The sequence below is a fragment of the Zea mays genome, chromosome 2, assembly GCF_902167145.1.
Source record: "Zea mays cultivar B73 chromosome 2, Zm-B73-REFERENCE-NAM-5.0, whole genome shotgun sequence".
In the NCBI taxonomy this organism is placed as follows: Eukaryota; Viridiplantae; Streptophyta; class Magnoliopsida; order Poales; family Poaceae; genus Zea; species Zea mays.
Window position 1 is genome coordinate 1,513,099 of NC_050097.1, and position 20,964 is coordinate 1,534,062.

A 20,964-nucleotide genomic window follows, 5' to 3' on the forward strand; every position below is an offset into this window, starting at 1 on the left:
TCTTTAATGAGGAATTCCTCTTGGCTATCCAAGAGTTCATCCTTCTCATGAATAGCTCATATTAATTCATTTAATTTTTCTTTTTGTTTCATGTTAAGGTTGGCAAAAAGAGTAAGTAAATCATCTTCGTTTTCACTAGAGCTACCCTAATCACTAGATGTTGTATATTTGGGGGAGGCTCTAGATTGTACCTTCTTCTTCTTGTCGTCCTTAGCCATGAAGCACTTGTGGCCGACATCGGGGAAGAGAAGGCCCTTGTTGACGGCGATGTTGGCGGGTCCTCATCGAAGGAGGAGTCGGTGGAGCTCTCATCGGAGTCCCATTCCCGACACACGTGGGCATCGCCGCCCTTCTTTTTGTAGAATCTCTTCCTTTCCTTCTTCTTCCCTTTCTTGTTGTTGCCCCTGTCACTATCACTTGAAATTGGACATTTAGCAATAAAATGATCGTGCTCACCACACTGGTAGCACACCTTTTTGGAGCGGGGCTTGTAATCCTTCCCCCTCCGTTGCTTGAGGATTTGGCGGAAACTTTTGATGATGAGCGCCATTTTCTCATTGTCGAGCTTGGAGGCGTCGATGGGAAGCCTACTTGATGTAGACTCCTCTTTCTTCTCTTCCGTTGCTTTGAATGCGATGGGTTGCACCTTGGGTGTGGAGGTGGCGCCTTGCTCCAAGTTGACGATGTGTTTGGAGTCTTTGATCATTAGCTCAAAGCTCACAAACTTGCCAATCACCTCCTCGAGAGACATTAGCTTGTATCTAGGGTCCCCACGTATTAATTGAACTTGAGTAGGATTACTAAATACGAGGGATCTAAGAATAACCTTGACCATCTCATGGTCATCCCATTTGGTGCTCCTGAGGTTGCGCACTTAATTCACCAAGGTCTTGAGCCGGTTGTACATTGCTTGTGGCTCCTCTCCCTTGTTGAGGACGAATCGACCGAGTTCTCTCTCGATCGTTTCGCGCTTGGTGATCTTGGTCACCTCGTCCCCTTCGTGCGCCGTCTTGAGGACGTCCCAAATTTCTTTGGCACTCTTCAACCCTTGCGCTTTATTATACTCCTCTCGACACAAGGAGGCAAGGAGTATAGTTGTGGCTTGGGAATTGAAGTGCCTAATTTGGATGACTTCGTCCGAGTCGTAGCCTTCGTCCCCCACATTGGGTACCTGCGCTCCAAACTCAACAATGTCCCAAATGCTTGCGTGGAGTGAGATTAGGTGATGCCCCATTTTATCACTCCACATACAATAATCCTCACCATCAAAGTACGATGGTTTGCCTAAGGGAACGAAAAGCAAAGGAGCATGCTTTGAAACACGGGGATAACGAAGTGGCATCTTACTATACTTCTTGCGCTCATGGCGCTTAGAAGCGACGGACTAGTCGGAGCTTGATGACGTGGAGGGCGACGAAGAGTCGGTCTCGTAGTAGACCACTTTCTTCATCTTCTTCTTCTTGTCACCCTTCCGATGCGTCTTGTTGGAGGAAGAGGATTCCTCCTTATGCTTGTGGCCAGACTCCCTTGAGAGGGTTCTCCCCGAGCTTGTGGGCTTGTCGCCGGTCACGATCTCCCTCTTGGCGTGATCTCCCGACATCACTTCGAGTTGTTAGACTCTAATGAAGCATCGGGTTCTGATACCAATTGAAAGTCGCCTAGAGGGGGGTGAATAGGTGGAATCTGAAATTTATAAACTTAAGCACACACTACAAGCCAGGGTTAGCGTTAGCACTTAAATAAATCCGGGAGAGAGGGGAAAACAAATCAAATGAAAGACAGGCGAATGAACATGGTGATTTGTTTTACCGAGGTTTGGTTCCAAAGAACCTAATCCCCGTTGAGGTGGTCACAAAGACCGGGTCTGTCGGTACCCTAGATCAGGGGTACCCTCTTCTACAGTATGAAGACGTTGTACACGTACGACGTCTCCAGGCCACATGGAGAATGACACCCAACCCCAGTGCATGGGCAGGTCTAAGGGCACCACGTGGCAAGGAAAGATAGTACATCCTAGGATGCATCAGTGGGTCCGGACCTCCAAAGAGGGACACCGGACCCCTGTACGTGCAAGTCTGGAGCCCCCAAGAAGGCATGTCGGGTCCCTCGGGTGGGCCCCAGGTCCCTCCGAGTAAGGTCTGGGCCTTAGCAAGGTCCCGGAATAGGGAGGACCCCGGTATGAGTAAGGGTCCGATGCTGGCACATGTCTAGGCCTTGCTCTACGCTCCCCACTCAGGCGGAGACCCGCTGCTGCCGGTGGCCTGTGGCCCGTGACATAAGCCAACGGGCCGAGCCTGACGTAAGGCCCCTAAAGACGTGCAACCTCTGCATTTATTGAGGAGAGGACGCGCCGCCTGCCACCACGCTGACAAGCGACATGCCCTCTCAACATTTAAAGTGTCTTGTCCACTTCGCTGGCAGTCGGCGTCAAAGTCATCCAGCAGACGGCGCGCCTGCCCAGTCTGTTGACAAACAGTGCGCCCATGTCGTGCAACACACTGTGCTCATCATCCCCTCTACAAGAAGCTTCCTCTGCACACCGAGGATATGTAGATCTCGGAGGTCAGGGCACAAGAAGATTGCCCCATCGGCGAACATTTGTAGCTCCAAGTGTTATATTCATTATGTCCCTGGGCCCACATGTCGGGACTCAGTACCTTTGTGCATGCCCCATTCAGCTATAAAAGGGGAGGCATGCGACGTTACAAGGGGCATCCAATCTTTGAGAGATCCAATCTTAGGCTCACTCAGACACTCACAAGTTCATACAAGCTCTCAAGCAATACATCACACAGTGGAGTAGGGTGTTACACTCCAGTGGCACGAACCACTCTAAATCCTTGTGTGTTCTTGTGTTCTTCCCGTTTTCCAACTAACAAGCAAAACGCTTAGGACCCTCCTCATCTTAGGATTTAGGGCGGGTGCACTCCGCCACCCGGCCGAAGATTTCCTCTCCGACATTTGGCGCGCCAGGTAGGTGGCTAGGCATTAGGTTTTTGCTTGTTTCCTTGCTCAAGCATGATGGTGCAAATTGTTGAGCACAGTGCCGATACTTTGGTAGATTTCACGATGGAGGGAGAAGCTGCTTCCTCCACACCACAGGTTCCCAACCGCCCAGTGCCAGGCACTGCTGCTGTGCACGCTGCATGGTAGCACACGGTTGTGCAAACGTCCTGAACTCCATCGAGGGCGACTCCGGGGGCATTGTCGCCAGCCAGGGAGTTGTTGCGACACCCTCCAAGCTCCATGGCCTCACCAGGGGCCATGAAGCAATGGCGGGACGACGTCGACCGACTACTCGGTATGGCACATTCTACCTCGACCAGGTCAAGGACGCGGTCATCCCGGCGCCAACACGAGGCGTCAGCGTCTGTGCGCTCGCCCTCAGTAAGGGGCGCACAGACCAACGACCTCCAGGCAGAGCTCGATCGCAGGCGTGCGGGAGAGGATGCCTGGGTCTCTTTGGAAAGCGCGCGCGAGCACCGCCAGAACATCGGTGGTCGCAACCTCGATCAAGACTTCGCTGCGGTTGCACCGCAGACACCAATGGGCACCCAGTCCCAAATGGGTGTCCCCTTGGCCGGTGTGGGCTGCGCCGCCCTCGTAGATCATCTCCGCGCAGCGTCATGACCACCCAAGTTCCGGCCGCACTTGCCAGAAAAGTACGACGGAACATCGAACCCGTCGGAGTTCCTGTAGGTGTATGTCACCGCCATCACGGCAACAGGTGGAAACACCGCTGTGATGGCAACATATTTTCATGTTGCCTTGTCTGGACCTGCCCGGACCTGGCTCATGAACCTCACCCCGGGGTCAGTATACTCCTGGGAAGAGCTCTGCGCGCGGTTCGTTGTGAACTTCGCCAGTGCTTACCAGCAGCACGGTGTGGAAGCCCACCTCCATGCGGTGAGGCAGGAGCCCGGGGAGACTCTCCGAAAGTTCATCTCCCGCTTCACCAAGGTGCGAGGTACTATACCTCATATTTCTAATGCTTCCATCATCATGGCCTTCCGACAAGGAATACATGATGAAAAAATGCTGGAGAAGTTGGCCACACATGACGTGGAAACTGTCCCCACACTATTCGCTCTGGTCGACAAGTGCACTAGGGCCGTGCATGGCACTCGGCCCCACAAACCAGAGCTGCCCAGTCGGGTGGCTCGGGTGTCGTCCCCCGGGACGGAAAGAAGAAAAAGAAGAAGGACCATGACTACCAGAAGCCGCAGTCCACCGCTCTGGTTGTCGCAGCCACGACCGGAGGCCAGGGCGACCGCAACAAACGTCCACAGCCGCAGAGGGGTAACAGTGGCTCATGCCCTGTGCACCCCAACAGTCGCCACAGCGTCGTGAAGTGTCGCAAGATCATTGACCTCGCGAAACACGTCAATGAGCGAAGCGAGCAGTCTTCCAAAGATGGCTCCCCACCTCGTCACCGACCTGGCAAAGAAAAGGTGGACGACGGCGAGGTGACTGCGGCTGAACGGGACCTCGGGTATCAGTCACCCGAGGGGGACCTGAAGGATGTCTTCACTGGAGGCTCCTACTCCGGTGGAGACAACTAGACGGACCCCAGAGGAACCCCGTGCTCCCCGGTCTACGAAGCTAAAGCTTGCCTTCCTCCCGAAACCCTTCTGGATTCCCCACGGGTCCAGGCTTCCGACAGGTACATGCAGGAATGGCCACAACCAAAGACGAGGGCTCCCGTGTCAAATGCAGATGGAGACCCAGGGTCGGGACCTAGCCCTACGGCAAGTACCAAACCAAGAAGGGCTCTGCAACTCTCCCCCAGCTGGGAAGGACCCTTCAAGGTAACGAGAATGCACCGACCCAAGGGCAACCATCTAGCTACGATTGAAGGAGTGCCTCACCCCGATGCCGGAACATCTCTGTAAGTTCTATCCATAGAGCAAGTCTGAGGGGTCGATTTAGTTTCCCTTTTGTAACTAGGTAGCACTTACGTGTACGCCAACCCGGTGGGGTCCGTCCCCATAAACCCGGCCTGTTGGTCTGCACCCATGCATGATGAGTTATAAAGAAAAACTACCCCCTCAGTTGAGCCTCTATGATAGTTCCATCTCGCTGCTCCATGGTCTTACCTTGCAGTTTTTCAGATAATACTTTTTATCTAACCCACCCGTACGGTTCCCATCTGTCCTGACATGACGACATCCGAATTGAGCAGCCAGGCTTGCAGTTTAGGGCCCCTGATACGAAAGTTGGGAGGTCCGACAGCCTGGGAGCCGGCTCTAGAGAACGGGACCCCGTTCCATGGGGTGGTCCGGAGCCTGTGTGGACGCTTAGCCTGGTTCCGTACCCGAAAGCCTACACATTCCACCACTTCATGACGGGTACCTAGTATTTGGGGCTATAAGTCATGTGCGTCCGACAACCTCGGGTCCGGAGCTAGAGAATGGGCATTAGTCTCCTGGGGTGGTCCGAAGCTCGTGTAGCCGCTCAGCCTGGTCCCGTACCGTGGGCCTGCACGCTCCACCACCCTGCGACAAGTGTCCTAGTATCTAGAACCGCGACCCAAGGGGGTCCAGACACGCAACTTGGCCACCCAGACTGAAACCTGCGAGTCCCGAGCATGTATCAAAGGATGGCTAATATCAGACAGGGAACCCTATGGGTGTACTACTAACGCTCCCTAGCTGAAGCTGTGTACAGATCCAGATCCTGACGAGGTTGCCTCCCGAGGGTTGTTGACAACCTTTTCAGATACGCTGGTATCCAACCTCAACACATTGAGCCTGCATCCCAGGCGGGGGGACAGGTACCAGGGAGGAGTCAACAATATCGCACATAGCAGAAACAAGTTGAAAATAGATAAGTGCTAATACTGCTTAATAAATAGTACTCTTGAGTACCTTACAAAAAGCGAAAGTATTACATCTGTTTTCAAGTGGAGCCCTAGTTCCATCTCTACTCTACATGTATGAACTACCTCCACACCAGTAGGGCCACGAGATAGCTAGCTCTGAGCGGCTCGCCAGCGGAGGCGACCACCTCAGCACCGACAGCTAGAGATGGCAATGGGTACCCGAAACTCGAATACCCGACGGGTTTTACCCGATATGAAGGCGGGTACAGGATGATTTCTCTACCCGCAGGTATGTTAATGGGTAAAAACCTCTACCCGTTGGGTAGACGGGTACGAGTACGGGTTGGTACTACCCATACCCGTCTACCCGTGGGTAAAATATACCCGCATCGATAGCACTATAAACATCTAATAGAGTCCAACTTAGCTAGAATAAAACCCTTCTCTAGTTATCATTTGTCTAGATACCAAGTTATGTAATCATATGATTTGTTATATGTGAAATCGAAGTTGTTTTTTATGTTTATCTAATATTTTGAGTGATTGGTATATTGGAATTTAATTCTTTCCTAGCGGGTACGGGTTACCCGACGGGTAAAAGTACTCGCGCGGGTACGGGTATGGGTAAGATTTTATACCCGCGAGTATATATGGGTAACCTGACGGGTAGAATTTTTTTTGATGGGTACGGGTATGGAATGGTACTACCCGACGGGTATGTACCCATTGCCATCCCTACCGACAGCGGCGACCACCTCTGCACCGACGACTCACCAGCAGTGGCGATCACCCCAGCGTGTGCGCCATTGCGAAAAGGTCCTCGCCCCCGTCTTCCTACGGGGGGCGACAACGAGGCCATTAAAGCCAAAGAGTTGGGGGCTCGGCGGTAGGTGGCACTGATGGTCTCGCCAGCGAAGGCAACCACCTCTGCAATGGGCAGCCTCACCAGCGGCGGCGACCACCTTAGCACCGACGACAGCGGCCACCTCTGCACCGGTAGGCGGCGGCTGCCTCAGCATGCGCAAAGAGGTCCTCGCTCCCGTCCTCCCACGGGAGTGAGGACAAGACCATCCAAGAACGCGGCCGCCACCCCTTACGGCCTACGACATCTTGTACAACCCTCCGGGGCGACGTCAGAGCAGTACGATCGGCGGCGCGGGAGACGTCATGGATGTGGCGGACCTGCGCACGGCGCGACCGTCGCTCGTGCGGTGGACGGACAACCACGCCCCAACCAAACGGCAGGAGGCAGCGTCGGAGGCGGCGCCGAAGCCACCCAAGCCGAGGAACCGGGCACGCGGCAGCTGATGGCGCCTGCAACCGGCCGGCCCCGTGTACCCAAGGTTCGCCTCCTCCGCAAGGCTGGTGGACGCGCTTCTCCCCTGAATGCTGGAGGAAGAAGCGGGTCGCCAGCCCATACGGAAGGCAGGACCCTAGCTCGGCTCGCCCTCCTCCCTAGTGCGGATGATGAACATCCTTGAAGTTGAGGGCAGGGGGAGGCCACAGCCCGACTCGCTTCTCTCCACCACAAGGCTGGTGGTCATCCCTCTAGATGACCACTAGCGAGAGATTGCAGCCGAGCTGCATGATGAAAATCCTTTAAGCCGAGCGATGGCGGAACAGCGCCAACCCCCACGGGGTTGCGCTCCTCTCACAACAGCAAGAAGAAGACAAGATCGACAACACCACCATGAGCGCGAGCTCTCCGGCGGTGAGATCGCCGGAGGAGGTGGCCCTGACGTGGATCCCTCTAGAAAACACCGATGCACCTCATCTGGAGGCCTGGAAGGCGGAAGGGCGCGATGAATGCAAGAGGAGCGAGGCATGGCTACTGCCCGGGAGATCGACCCCTTTTTAAAGGCAGATTTCCCCACTCGCGCCCCGAAGCGTCACGGGCAAAGTCTCCCCTGACGTGCACCAGGGTTCCCACCCTATGACACGGGGGCCAGGCCCCACATGTCATACAAACTGGCCCGAAGCATGAAGAAGGCGAACCACCGCACAAGGAGCGTGCAACTGCCCCGTGGTTATGCACCCCTTCATTTTCGAGGCAACCAGCGGTCAAAAAGGCGAACCGCCACGCAGGAAGCGTACAAACGCCCCGCGGTTGTGCGCCCCCCTCAGTTTCGCTGCAACCAGTGGTCCAACATGGGGGCCCAGGCCCACACGTCAAGCAACAGGCGCGCCGGTTACTGGGTGCGGAAAAATCACACCGCCGCTCGCGCCAATACCACGTCTTCTCGGGGCCGTCGCGGAAGACTGAAAAGATAAGTTTTCAGAACCAGTGCAGCGACTCAAGGCATCTCATGCATGGCCCAACAGTGACATTAGGTACGAAGGCCACGGGCCAGTCAACCGTGGGAATAAGCGTGGCAGTCGGCATGACCATAGGCAGGCCGGTAGTAATTGCGTCAACAGGCGCGCAGGAGCAGCAGGCCAACCGCTAATCAGACTCTGCCCCCACCTACAGGCTCGCATCCTCCCTGAGGCGGGCCCGGGGGCCACTGTCGGTACCCTGGATCAGGGGTACCCTCTTCTATAGTATGAAGACGTTGTACACGTACGACGTCTCTAGGCCACACGGAGAACGACACCCGACCCCACCGCATGGGCAGGTCTAAGGGCACCACGTGGCAAGGAAAGATAGTACTATAGTGTAAAACAATGTTTTACATGATAACATACACAATCAAATATACACAATCTCAGGCTATTTTCAGCACCTTACCCATCCTCGTACCTATATTTAAACTCAACTAATGCAGTGAATCTAGCCACAAATATAAACACATACATCAAATACGGTATGAATCTATTAGGGAGTGTTTAATTTATAGTGATTAATTTTTAGTCCCTCTATTTTATTTTATTTTAGTCTATAAATTGCTAAATACAGAAACTAAAACTATAAATATTTACAATTTAGATGTTAAAATATAATAAAATAGAGTGAGGGACTCAGAATATAAATTATATAGTAAATTATAAATATTATTCATTTACAATTAAAAAAGAAAAAAAAATTTAACATCCAAATAAATATCCGGATCCATCTCGACCACAGTAACACGGACCGTCGTCCAAATCCATTGACTGCGGTGAGTGACTCATGAACGCGACGCTGCGGGTAGGTGGAGCGCATGTGACTGAGGGCTGAGGCGCCGTGCAGAGCAGCCGACCAGAAAGTGGCGGACCTCCTTTTCACAGGACAGGCCGGCGGCCGGGTAGGAAAAGCCCAAAACCTCTCTTCCTGCTGCCCCTCGCTGTTCGCTGCCTCCCCTCCACTCTCCACTGTTCACTCCCAGTCCCCACCAGCACCAGGCACAGATCACTCGCTTCCCCACTCGCTCACGCCAAAACCACCGCGCCGAATCCGAATCGAGTCGAGCACGAGCGAGCAAGCAAGGAGCTAGCGCACGCATCTAGGCTAGGCGAGAGCACCAAAGGAGGCGCCGCGGGTGGCGGCGGAATGGGAGGGCCCCTCGGCGCGATCATCGGCCGCTACCCGTCGGCGGCCGGCGGCGACGAGCAGCTGGGAGGCGGCGCCGGAGGCGGCATTATACGCCACGACCGCAGGTGCCGCGACATCGCCGTTCTCGTGCTCTTCGCCGCCTTCTGGGTCGCCATGATTGTCAACTCCAGCTTCGGCTTCAACCAGGGCAACCCGCTCAGGTCAGTCAGATTCGCTGCCCCCCCTCTCCCTCAAGATCTGCGCTCGATCTTCCTAGCTGAGCCTGGGTGCTGCCGGTGGTTGTGAGATGCCTCGGCGACGACTCGCTTTGAGTTTGGTCACCTCAATTTCGGCTGCTCTCATCTCTTTGAGAACTGAGAGACACACACTTTTCAAGAACTCTGCTTTTGGAGTGTGGGAGGCTCCCGAAAATTAGATCGATACCAAAATTGGGTGAAACCGCTTGTCTCTGGATTTTGTTCTTGCTCTAATAATGAAACAACAAGCAATGTTGAGGATTTACCAAAGTTGCGGATCTTGCTTGCTATGGCCTAAAGGGGTGTTTGGTATCTAGGGACTAACATTCCACTTTAGTTCGTAAATTGCTAAATATGGAAACAAAAACTCTATTTTAGTTTTTATATTTGATAATTTAGGAACTAAAATAGAATAAAATGAAACCAAACACCCCCTAAGGAATACTCCTACAATACAACGTGTACCACTTAGTTACTACTTACTAGTATGTTATTTGTAGTGTGGAGCGAATCTTTGTCTTGCTTCGTTAGTCTAACCGGATTTAGCTTTAGAGAGGCAAAAGAAAGAAGGAAAGAAAGAAAGAAAGAAGTAAAAAAAGATAGAGCCTTTACTGCTTATACTAGTATAAAGGAGCTTGTGGCCCAAGGAATTGTATCGCCTACCTAAAACCCAGCAATACAGGATACAGCTAAAAAGTTATGGTCTCATAGGCAGAAAGCAGGTGAAAGTTGGTGGTCATATATTCTCTCAAAGGCAGAAAGCAGGTGAAAGCCCGGCCTGATAAGGGCTTGTTCGGTTAGCTCTAAATCCATGTGGATTGAGTGAGTTTAAATCCCAAGCAAGTCAAAGTTCTTCTAAATTTTTTCCAATCCCATCCAATACATGTATGATGGGAATAACCGAACAAGGCCTAAACAATGTGTTTTTAGGGATAAAATCCAGTGTTGTGGATCTTCTTGAGTATTCATACAACCAGTATGCTGTCACCAGTCACCATTTTACCACCATTACATGTTTCTTATGCAGCAGTTGTGTTTTAGGTCCAGATGCTGATGCTATTTTCTAGTTGCTTGTGCTGTCTTTGTCCATGCAACCAACTGTTGTTGATGTCTGGTTGGTTGTTGGAGTTCCCGCTCCATCAGTTAAGATTTATATTTAGCTGAAAGCAGCTCCAAGCACTATCAAACAGACTGACTGGCTGTAATGGAAGATTGATCGATATTGTTAATTTCTGCATCTACGGCAGTTTAACAAAAGATAACATCCTGTGCTATGACCACACAGGCTGACTTATGAACTGGACTACAAAGGGAACGTTTGTGGCGATAAGCATGGCAACCCAAATTTGCAGGAGCTGGATGTTAGATACTGGATGAATCCGAATCAAGTCTACCAAAGTGGACTCAAGAACAGCAAGGTTAACCTGGCTGATGCCAAAGCCATCTGCCTGATGGAGTGCCCAAATCCAGCTGTAGATGGATTGAACTATATTTGTGATTATCCAGAAGGGAACATAGACCTCTCTGTTGATGATTGGATCAATAGGGACTATGACTATTATGAGTTTCTCACACCAGACATGAAGAATAGCTCACTTCAACTCCAGGGTCCATGCTACCCTATAATATTTCCAACTGTAAATGGTAATATTAATCCTGCCGTCATTTTAAAAGTTATAAGGGTTAGATAGAGTGGCATGACTTATTTATTCTGTAAATTCATACTGTAACCGTGAGATAAGCATTTCAATTTTCTTCCCCTTTAGTCTATTGGAGCTGCCAATTTATTGCACGTGCATCCAATGTTTCTTTGAAGCACTGGCATGAGACGGGTGGTGTCAGCATTGATGAAAATATCCTCATTGATAAAACAGTGCACAAGGCCATCGATTCTAGATCTGCTGTATTAAAGGTTTGTAAACTTTTTGGTATATTTTTCTTGCCTGCCTAATCATTTTTATCTTCACAAAGCGTTCCTGTTTTGTATGGCATCAAATGACAAATGGTTCATCCTGAATTTGCTTTAAACTACACATGTCAAATTCCTGCTCAACTCAAGATTGATAACTATTCTGTTGCATTTAAAGAAAATCCTGCTGCGGCCTAATGTATATAGCATGTTACATACTTCAATTGGTTTATCCTCTACTGCAGAGATATATTGCAGACATTGGGAAGTCCTGGCCTGTGTTCATCGTTTGTGGTGGAATTCTCCCTGTTTTCCTGTCAGTTATCTGGTTGCTTATGATTCGTTATTTCGTTGCTGCCATGACTTGGATTACAGTAGTCCTCTTCAATGCCCTTGTTATATCTGTAACGATGTTCTTTTACATCAAAGGTATGATTCACTGCTCCACTTCCTAGTTACAAGGTATTTATTCACAAAGAAAGCTTTTTGCACACATACCTAATCCATGGTTCACTTCCTGCAACTGCTGCATCAAACATTCAGCTGGCTGGATAGGCAATGACCCCTTAACTGTTGTCATTGGTGAAAGTGATCCATATGTTCACATAAGTGGACGGGTAAGTATCTCCATCTGAATCAATCTGTTGCAAGACATATCTGCTTCTGCTTGAAATCTTATAGTCCATCTTCTTGCCAGGAAATAAGTCACCTTCATACTATTACAATCCTAATGACAGCAGTAATGATCATTGCTTTCCTGTCCTCAATAGCTATTGTCCGCCGTATACTGATAGCAACACCTGTCTTAAAGGTAAGCAAAATCGTTGGATACATGACAAGTATTGCATAGGGGCATTAATAATCACCTCTATATTTCGAATGTGATAGCTGATAGCTCCTACCAATAACCATTACACATGGCTTCAGGTTGCTGCAAAGGTCATTGGTGAAGTTCAGGCACTGATAGCTTTTCCACTTTTGCCGTGCCTGATCCTTTCTATCTTGTATATGTTCTGGTTTTCTGCTACACTCCATCTCTTCAGCTCTGGTCAAGTTGTCCGAAATGATTGCAATACTGATTGTTGTTCATATGATCTGAAGCTGGGAAAAGTAAATTGTGACAACTGCTGTGGGTACAGCATCCATTACACCCCTCATATCAGCATTGCCATTCTATTTCACTTATTTGGTTGCTACTGGGCGACTCAATTCATTCTCGCATGCTCTTCAACTGTGGTTGCGGGATCAGTTGCTTCATACTACTGGGCGCGTGGTGAAATATCAGTAAGCACCTGGAAGTCTGAAATATACTGAATTGCTTCACATAAAAATTCTCCCTGCTTAGTTAGTTTTTTTTTGCCGTTTTAGTCTATGTATATTCTCCCTTGCTGATCACTCAAGTAATTTCATTGCAGCATGATATACCATTTCTCACTGTAGTCTCTTCACTGAAGCGACTGATGCGCTACAGCCTTGGATCTGTTGCTCTGGGTTCACTTGTTGTATCTGTTGTTGAATGGGTGCGGTTTATACTAGAATGCCTTCGTCGCAAGTTGAAGCTAGTTGATTCTGCCCGAGAGAGCTGCTTTGGAAAAGCGACGTCCTCCTCTTCTGAATGCTGCCTGGGTTGCATAGACTGGACCCTCAAGTCAGTAAATCGAAATGCCTACATTATGGTCAGTATGAAGATTTGGTACACACAAGTTCTTCCCGTCCTACTAGTTCTGAATGCAATTACTGAAAACTGTATGCTTGATCAGATGGTTAAACCCATTTGACTTGGCATTCTGCTAATACGTTGTTGCTTGCAAACTTTGATCAGCAGTCGAGCTGTAGCTGTAGCCCTAGACTAGAGTCTTGCACTCCTACTTAGTGTTTGACTCTTGAGATTCTTGCACCTGAAAGCGTTTTTTTACCCAAGAATGCGTGAAAGCGCATGCCATCCATGTTACACGGCTCTTTTGTGAGGCACAGAGTTGTTATAACCTTGTTTTGCTGCTGCAGATTGCCATCACCGGGAAAGGTTTCTTCAAAGCTTCAGTGCTCGCAACTGGATTAATAATGAAGAACATTCTGCGCATCGGAAAAGTCAACGTCATTGGAGATGTCATCCTCTTCCTGGGAAAACTCTGTGTGAGCCTATTCTGTGCGCTTTTCGCCTTTCTGATGTTAGACACCCACAAGTACAAGTCCGCACACAACAAGATATCCTCTCCAGTTATCCCTGTCCTGGTGAGCCAACTGAAACCTTATTTTGTCCACTGAACGTCTCAGATCTCAATTTCCATTTGCTGAAACCCGAAGCTAAACTGCGCTGTGTGACGCTGCAGGTAACATGGGCCCTCGGCTACGTAGTCGCGAAGCTTTTCTTTGCGGTGGTTGAGATGTCGATCGACACCATAATCCTCTCGTTCTGCCAGGACGCCGAGGAGCACCAGGGGAACGCGCAGTATGCGCCCCCAGCTCTGATGGAAACTCTGGACGAACAGGGCGAACTGCAGAGACTAACTCAAGGGCCTTGACTGTCTTTTCCTCTTGGTAGTAGCATGGAAACTTAGCGGCAGCCTAATGTTTTGTTACCCCGTTCCGTTCTCTTGGCTTGTGAAGAGGTTTGCCATTTTTGCTTGCTATTCCATGTACAAGTCTGAATCTGACATGTTCTCCTGGCCCAATTGGCATGTGTAGGCAGCTTATCTATATATGTGTGCAGTGTGCTATTGCTGATACGGCGTTGGTGAAATACTCCCTCCGTTTCCAACTTCCAACATCATAAATTTAACCAAATTTATATAGTAAAACAATAGCATTTATGATACCTAAATAACTATTATTGGATTCTTCATTAGTTAGCTATTTGATGTCATAGATCTTTGTGTGTGTGTTTTTTTTTAAAAAAACTAGGTGCTGTTTGATTCACATTTTATAACGTAAATGATAATGGTACTGATTTACATTTGAGTATCGGCGGTAACAAATTTAAATGGGTCCGTAATTAATTTCTAGTATGATATTTGATTATGGTTTGACTTAAATAAATATGATTTAACATTATTAGTTAACCATTACGTTAATATGTGAACGAACCAAACGTCATCCGATGCTTTGACCGTAAGAAAGTTGGACTGCCTTATATTGGAAGCCGTAAGAAAGTTGGAATGCCTTATATTGGAAGCTGGCCGCGGGATGGCCTGGCCGGAGTCATCAGAGTCGAAGTCGGCGGCGCAGGATGTACCAGCACTTCTTGCATGGAGTGCCGACGAGCCTCATCCCGCGCCTGCATGGCGCCGCCACAGCCTTGGAAACCGCCCTCCGGACCTGGTGCCCCGGCTTGCGCTTCCCGGCAGCAGCCGGCACTACAGCCAGCGCCATGGGCGACGGCTGCTGCTGCGGCTGCGCAACGCCCAGCAGCCTCCTCGGCGCCGCCCTGCATGGCGACGGTGGAGACAACGCCGACACCGTGTGCATGCACGCCTCGTCACAACGACGACACTGTGTGCATGCGCGCCTCGTCTCGCGTAGCGTCGGAGCTGTGGCCTGTGGACAACGAAAACGGCTAAACGAGGCCTGGGGTTCCGTGTGCATATATATATGTAAGGTTCCGGATGGTTGGTTGGCGGCCAGCGCGTGAGAGTTGTTGTTGGGCACCTGCGGCGTCCGTTCACCGCGCTGCCGTTGCTCCCCATTTGTTGGATGGTTCGTTCGCCATGGATGGTGCTCGTGAGCGACACGGATCACAGAAGGCGCCATTTGTCACCCCAAATCTTTTCGTGTGTATATATATATCGATATACCTTCAAATCCGGTGCTACACTAGCAGCTCAGTCCTCAGTACGTCTGCACTAGCAAGCCATCCATGGCATGCACGGGCGCGCATCAAGTAGGCTCCTCATGGCTCACGCGCGTCGGCGTGCCGGAGCCCGTTGTCCTCAGCGCGGCGATCCCGGGCATGGACGCCGACCTTGTCACGTTATTGCCTCCGCGGTACGACGGCGACGACGGCGCGGAGACGGAGGCCTGCCGCAGGAGCATGGCGTGCCCGCTGCCGCTGCCGCTGGGGTGGAAGCACGGGGTGCCGCCGGGCCTGGGGCCGTCGTGCCCGCTGCCCGACTGACGATGCGTCTCGATCTTCAGGTACGGCGGGCGGCCCCCGGCTCTCGGGGTATCGTACGACGGTCCGTGGTGGTGGTGGTCGTCGTCGTCTTCGAAGTCTTCGTCGTCGTCCGTGAGCGAGCACACCGTGCTCGTCTCCGTGCGGACCGTCGAGTCGTCGCCGCGGCGGCGCCGGCGCTTCTTCCTCGTCGCTTTTCCCCACCCATGTATGGTCTCCCTGATCCTCCGCGGGATCAGCGCAGCCTTGTACTTGGACCCCATCTGTCGGCGTCCAAGCATACGCCATTTAGCAACATGCATAACCAATCCTTCTTGTATGTACTGATGCATTTCTAACATTTCAGAACTAAAATTAATATACATATATATATATATATATATATATATATATATATATATATATATATATATATATATATATATATATATATATATATATATATATATATGTATCCATCAGAAAAATGTGTTACCTGAGTGACCAGCGCATATACAGGTAATGTACTGTAACTGCACAGGAACTGTCCAGCAAACCTGACATTTTGCATTGGTGGAGTTTATGATTATGGTTTTTTCTCAGTTTCATGATTTAATTGAGTACTAGCATAAAGTAAGGGTTCTGAAATGCATACCCCAGTATAAGGCGGCAATATACCAAAAGGTGGTTTTTGATGAAGCATGAATCATAACCAAATTGCCACTGTATCAAAAGTCAACAGATATAAATGTCTCAAATATTTGTAGCCCGCTAGTTCATCTTTGAACTAAAATGTGACAAATAAAAAAGAACGGAGGGAGCACTACACAACTCTTGAAATGAACAGAAAGGCTCTCCTCATGTTCACACGATTTATTCGAAACACAGAGACTGGACAGAAATGATACCCAGAACCAGAAGAACGAAGCCAACTCGAAGGCATTCTGCACAATTATCAAACCGAAGCACAGGGTAAGCTTATGTTCATCTCTTAACTGCTTCCAAATTACATATAGCAGTATATATATGTACCTGAAAGAGAACGAAGTGTATCAACCAAAGGAGAAACTCTGGTTTCTTGAACCAAAAGAGATCATCCCTTGGCTGTATCCTTGGCCCGTAGGTGCTCATCTTTGCGCCCTCTGCTGTTAGAGTCGCAATCACATGCTGCAGCTTTGCACCCACCAGAAGAACAAGCTATACAACATTCACATTCCAGTTAAGGCCAAGATTTTCCAGAGGAATCTAGGTTGTAGAATGTTGGAGAAGCAGGGCTACAACTTACAGTTACAGGAAGAATTGCTATCCAAAAGTACAGGTTGGATCCTGAAACAAAATACCATTTACGAACGTTAGAGACAGTGAGGAAACAAAAATATCTCATAGCAAGGAAAGTGGTTGGAAGTTTACCGTCTACATTAAATAACATAAAAGCAACAACGAAGCCCCACAACAGTCCACTGCAAAGGAGGAGTAAGTTTTTAGCTGACCATATTTCTCCGATATGAAAAAAATACAGTGGGTTTGCTATTACACTAACCTCACTCCGACAATCTTCTCAAACTCCTCTTCCATTGAGCGTATCATGTAATTGTGGAAATCATATGTTGGCGGAAGATTGTGGGTCTGCAATCATCAGCAAGTCAAAAATGAGTACATGACTACAAGGGTTTTAGTGGATGGACCATAGTCACAAAGTTTCCGGATCGATGAGGTCGAGGAACGTGGATCACTCGAATTTGATTTGAGTTGCCAGCTCGGTCCTTCAAATAAACACACTGAAGGCCAAGTATAGTCTACTCAGAATTGAAGAGCAAAGAACTAGCATACCATTATAAAACCCTTGCGGAGGATAAGATAGTCTGCTCGAACAACAGACTGACCAAATTGCGCAATAAAGCAAACCTGCATGGTAGCATAATCAAAATCGTAAGTGCCACTTCAACAGTGAAATAATATTAGTAATATTTCTTGACCCTAAGCATGGAAGCAGAACATTGTGCCTCAATGAGCTATAAAGTTTATTTGCCTCAACGTACAAGCCACATGACCACATTATTTTGGCTCCAAGAGCGGAATGAATAGGATTTGGTAAGTGCTGGTTGCCTTCTAGTTGCTGACTCATATGCGATCTCTGTCAAATGCAAATTGAAAGAGGAATAATCAGACAGAGTTTGATGACAATCTGGTTAGTATCACCAATGACACAGGAAAATGCTCCAACTACAGAAGGGAAGATAAGCTTTGTTGAATCAGATGCACCCCTAGGTTATGAAAACACTTCTCTTAGGAAAACAGGATAAAATTATTTGCTGATCTATTTTCAAGAAAAGATACTAGTCTCCCTGCAAAAGTCATTAAGATAAACTTCTAAAGCAACAATCAAAAAATTATACTACAATCTCCCTGACCAATGTTTTTAATGCACACATTGCCCCAGAATGTGTTATTCAGAGTTTCAGACAAGAGCAGTACAAATTGATTACCGATTTTCTTATTCTGAACTGCAACCCCCATTCTCGAATATTTGTCGTCAGCTAATTCATTTTTTAACTAAACGGCGACAAATAAAAAAGATCGGAGGGAGTACTATTTAAGAAATGTCATTCTCAAAAGCTTTCCACTTCTGTTTCGCATCATTACATAAAATGAATTTCCAATTAAACTTATGTAGTTTATTCTGAAGGGTCAAAAGGATACACTTACGAGAAAATGATTCATGATTATCCCTGAATGCTTCATCCTCCCATTTTCTCCATTTATGGATCTAACAACATGCAAAAATTGGGATCAATGTGACATCAATGTCAATCATAATATTATGTGTGCATAACAGGTCTGAGAAGTGAGAATCAACATAATGCAAATAAGTGTTCTGTTTGTTCATGTGCATAGCACATTCAAAATGTTAATGTTTCATCATGGATCCTACAATTTGTAATCAAGAGACTGACACACAGCTTGATATATAGATCAATAATTGAAAGTAGAGTGTATTTTGATAGAAGGGGTTAGTTTTGGGTTTGCTTTCTATAAAAATCAGGGATAACGCCTTGGGTTGAAACTGAGAGGACCAATTTGTACTCAAAATGGAACTCTGCAAATAAAGAAAGAGATAGAAATACTATTCATGTGATAAAGGATTAAAACCTTGAGTATTGCTAGTAACATCGTCAGGCAGCTATAAGTCACATGAGTCACAGCCATTACAAATATAAACCGGTGCAGCTGCTCCAAACCTTCATGCGAAACAAATGACTCATATCCCTGCACATCAAAAGAACTTTATAAGAATACCAAAAGAAGCAAAACTGATGTAAGTTTTAGTAGGATGGTTGGCTACCCTTCAGCTATTTGGGACAGTTCGATCTGCAAATTAAAACATTTACACACCTCACGGCAGCCTTCATGGTTATGGTAACTAGTTTTCAGATTTCTCCTCGGTGAATGGTGCAGGATGACCTCCAGTAGATGCTTGCGCGCGTGAGCAATGGCATGCTCTGCATTTATCGATTCTTGGACCTCTTCTTTGGTGCACGGGGAGAATCTGCTGTTGTAGTACTTGGAGTCGATGCAGATCCCCGAGATGATTCTTGACGTCGCAGCCAGAAGCAGAGATATGAACCCAAGCAGCATCATTTCTGCAGCAAAAAGGTAGTTAAGCCTTCCTAGTTCAGTCTTTGTTTCGTGACAGGCCAACAAAACAAGCCATGAAAAAACACAACAAAGAGCGCATATTTGGTGATAATGGATACCTTCTTTCATCTTCTCCATTGCTTTGTAAAGTGGATTCCGATGAGTTTTCTTCAGCCACTGAAAAAGTACATGATTTGGTTGTGGAAAAAGAAATCTGATTATACTGATAATACGACACCTAACGAAGTTAATGAGAAAAGTAACAGCGGATGGAGGTCCAATAGAGCATAGAATGCATATTTGTGCTACTAAAGAAAACAATTTCTCCAAACAGGATCCTAATAAAGCAACAACTGATCATATGATATCTGACAGCAACGCAAGGACACGTTGGGTAGTAAATCAAATCACAAACTAGCCCAGAAATGAGCACAAACAGAACACACCATGGACATGGACAAAAGAAAAGTACTCCAAGAAAACATGATAGGCAGGTAATCATGAGGGAGAAAGGCAGAGAGTGCATGCTCGTGCTGATTGGGCACTCACTCACTCACATTGCTGAGGCGGTGGATGGAGCGCTCGATGAGGAGCGAGCCCGCGACGAGGAGGGTGAGCACGGTGGCGACGGACCACGTGGGCGTGAGCGCCAGCGACCGCATCTCCCCCTCGCCGCCCGCCATCTCCCCTCCCGCCGGCGCTGGCTCTTCTTCTCCTCTCCTACCCTCTTCCTATTCCTCACGAGTCACGACCGACCGACCGCACCTCCGCGTATCACATTGAAGCCAGCGCCATGGTAGGACGGGCGGAGGTGGCGCTCGGGGAAGGGAAGCTCAGCTTAAGGATCAAAACGAAGGCGCAGGCGGAGACGAAGACCAGACCCAGACCGAGACGGTGTGGAAATGCTGAGGTCGCAGCGGTGTCGGGGACGGGCGGCGGCGTCACACCATCGCCATCGGTCGGTCAGGAAGGAGGAGGAGGTTGGAAACGAGAAGGAAAATGGGGGATCTTGGAGAAGGACGGACTCGGAGGAGCACAAAAACGTGATGTATGTCCCTCCCTCCGATTCTCCCGTTCGATTAGTGTATGACGACGATGATGAAAGGCTTCCTTTGCTCTATTTAGTCCCTGGACCTGGCTTTTGGAGCTTGCGGGGAGAGGACGATATGGTGCGGGCAAAACCTTGTCGCGAGCTCTCTCTCTCTCTCTCTCTCTCTCTCTCTCGCTCGCTCCTGTCTCCCCTGCAAACAATGGCGGTTAGCTGTCGCGGGTTCAGCTTCAGAAGAGATGCGGCGGCGGCGGAGCCAGAAGCAGGGAAGAAAGGAAGATACAATGAACAACGAGGTAAAGGTTGTTGCTTTTTGGGAGCTTGTGGAGCTGCGGCTTCCAGGATCAATCAACAACACAACAACGAGGAGAGAGAGGTAAGGTAAGGTGCTCGCTGGGAGGAAAAGGACACAGCAGAAGCAATTGGCTGCGGCAGAGCGGAACGGAACGGAAGAGAGATCGGCCAAAAGAGGGGATCTGGTGGAACAACGAACCACTTCGCTCCTGCGCTTAAACAATTACGAGGAGCAAGAAGATTCGCGGGTGGCTCACCATGGCTGCTCTGCAAGTACAGCTCCCTGACTGACTGACACAGCCACGAGGCACGAGGAGGTGCGGGCCCGGCCGGGGAGGGTCAGATACACACATGAACTAGCTAGAGGCTGACGTTCGTCGAGCTGCTTGCAGGTGGGCACGGAGAAGTATGGGCCCGACAGTCAGTGTCGCTGCATGTGCCGAGGGAGGAGCAAGCAAAGT

The 20,964-nt window shown here is 49.0% G+C and overlaps 2 protein-coding genes across 3 annotated transcripts; one reads left to right on the forward strand and one right to left on the reverse strand.

Moving 5' to 3' along the window:
* The first annotated feature begins 8,889 nt into the window (after positions 1-8,889).
* Positions 8,890-14,164, forward strand: LOC103645752 (choline transporter protein 1). Its single transcript, XM_008670454.3, has 10 exons — positions 8,890-9,493; positions 10,815-11,173; positions 11,296-11,441; positions 11,684-11,867; positions 11,982-12,055; positions 12,136-12,249; positions 12,366-12,722; positions 12,854-13,114; positions 13,443-13,670; positions 13,769-14,164. Exons 1-10 carry the CDS (start codon positions 9,291-9,293, stop codon positions 13,958-13,960), a joined length of 2,118 nt encoding a protein of 705 aa, XP_008668676.1. The 5' UTR covers positions 8,890-9,290; the 3' UTR covers positions 13,961-14,164.
* A 1,023-nt stretch (positions 14,165-15,187) lies between these two features.
* On the reverse strand, positions 15,188-20,780 carry LOC100281568 (MLO-like protein 14). 2 transcript variants are annotated; one of them, NM_001320957.1, is made up of 15 exons: positions 20,761-20,780; positions 19,281-19,338; positions 18,919-19,166; positions 18,676-18,792; positions 18,232-18,292; positions 17,565-17,659; positions 17,356-17,430; positions 17,066-17,151; positions 16,936-16,985; positions 16,811-16,851; positions 16,558-16,722; positions 16,434-16,469; positions 16,181-16,248; positions 16,022-16,082; positions 15,188-15,809 (listed from the first exon to the last, which is right to left on the reverse strand). In NM_001320957.1, exons 1-15 carry the CDS (start codon positions 20,761-20,763, stop codon positions 15,312-15,314), a joined length of 1,662 nt encoding a protein of 553 aa, NP_001307886.1. In that variant the 5' UTR covers positions 20,764-20,780; the 3' UTR covers positions 15,188-15,311. The 2 variants fall into 2 exon arrangements, with proteins under 2 accessions (NP_001307886.1, NP_001307885.1); NM_001320956.1 differs by lacking the exon at positions 20,761-20,780 and adding an exon at positions 19,719-20,681.
* Positions 20,781-20,964: the final 184 nt, after the last annotated feature.

Coding starts and splice junctions, on each gene's coding strand:
- LOC103645752 (XM_008670454.3), top strand. CDS start 9,291: ATGGGAGGGCCCCTCGGCGCGATCATCGGCCGCTACCCGTCGGCGGCC. Junction 12,250..12,365: donor TAGCAACACCTGTCTTAAAG/GTAAGCAAAATC, acceptor ACATGGCTTCAG/GTTGCTGCAAAGGTCATTGG. Junction 12,723..12,853: donor GGGCGCGTGGTGAAATATCA/GTAAGCACCTGG, acceptor ATTTCATTGCAG/CATGATATACCATTTCTCAC.
- LOC100281568 (NM_001320956.1), bottom strand. CDS start 19,844: ATGGCGGGCGGCGAGGGGGAGATGCGGTCGCTGGCGCTCACGCCCACG. Junction 19,167..19,280: donor AATGGAGAAGATGAAAGAAG/GTATCCATTATC, acceptor TTTTTGCTGCAG/AAATGATGCTGCTTGGGTTC. Junction 16,723..16,810: donor TAGCAATTCTTCCTGTAACT/GTAAGTTGTAGC, acceptor AATGTTGTATAG/CTTGTTCTTCTGGTGGGTGC.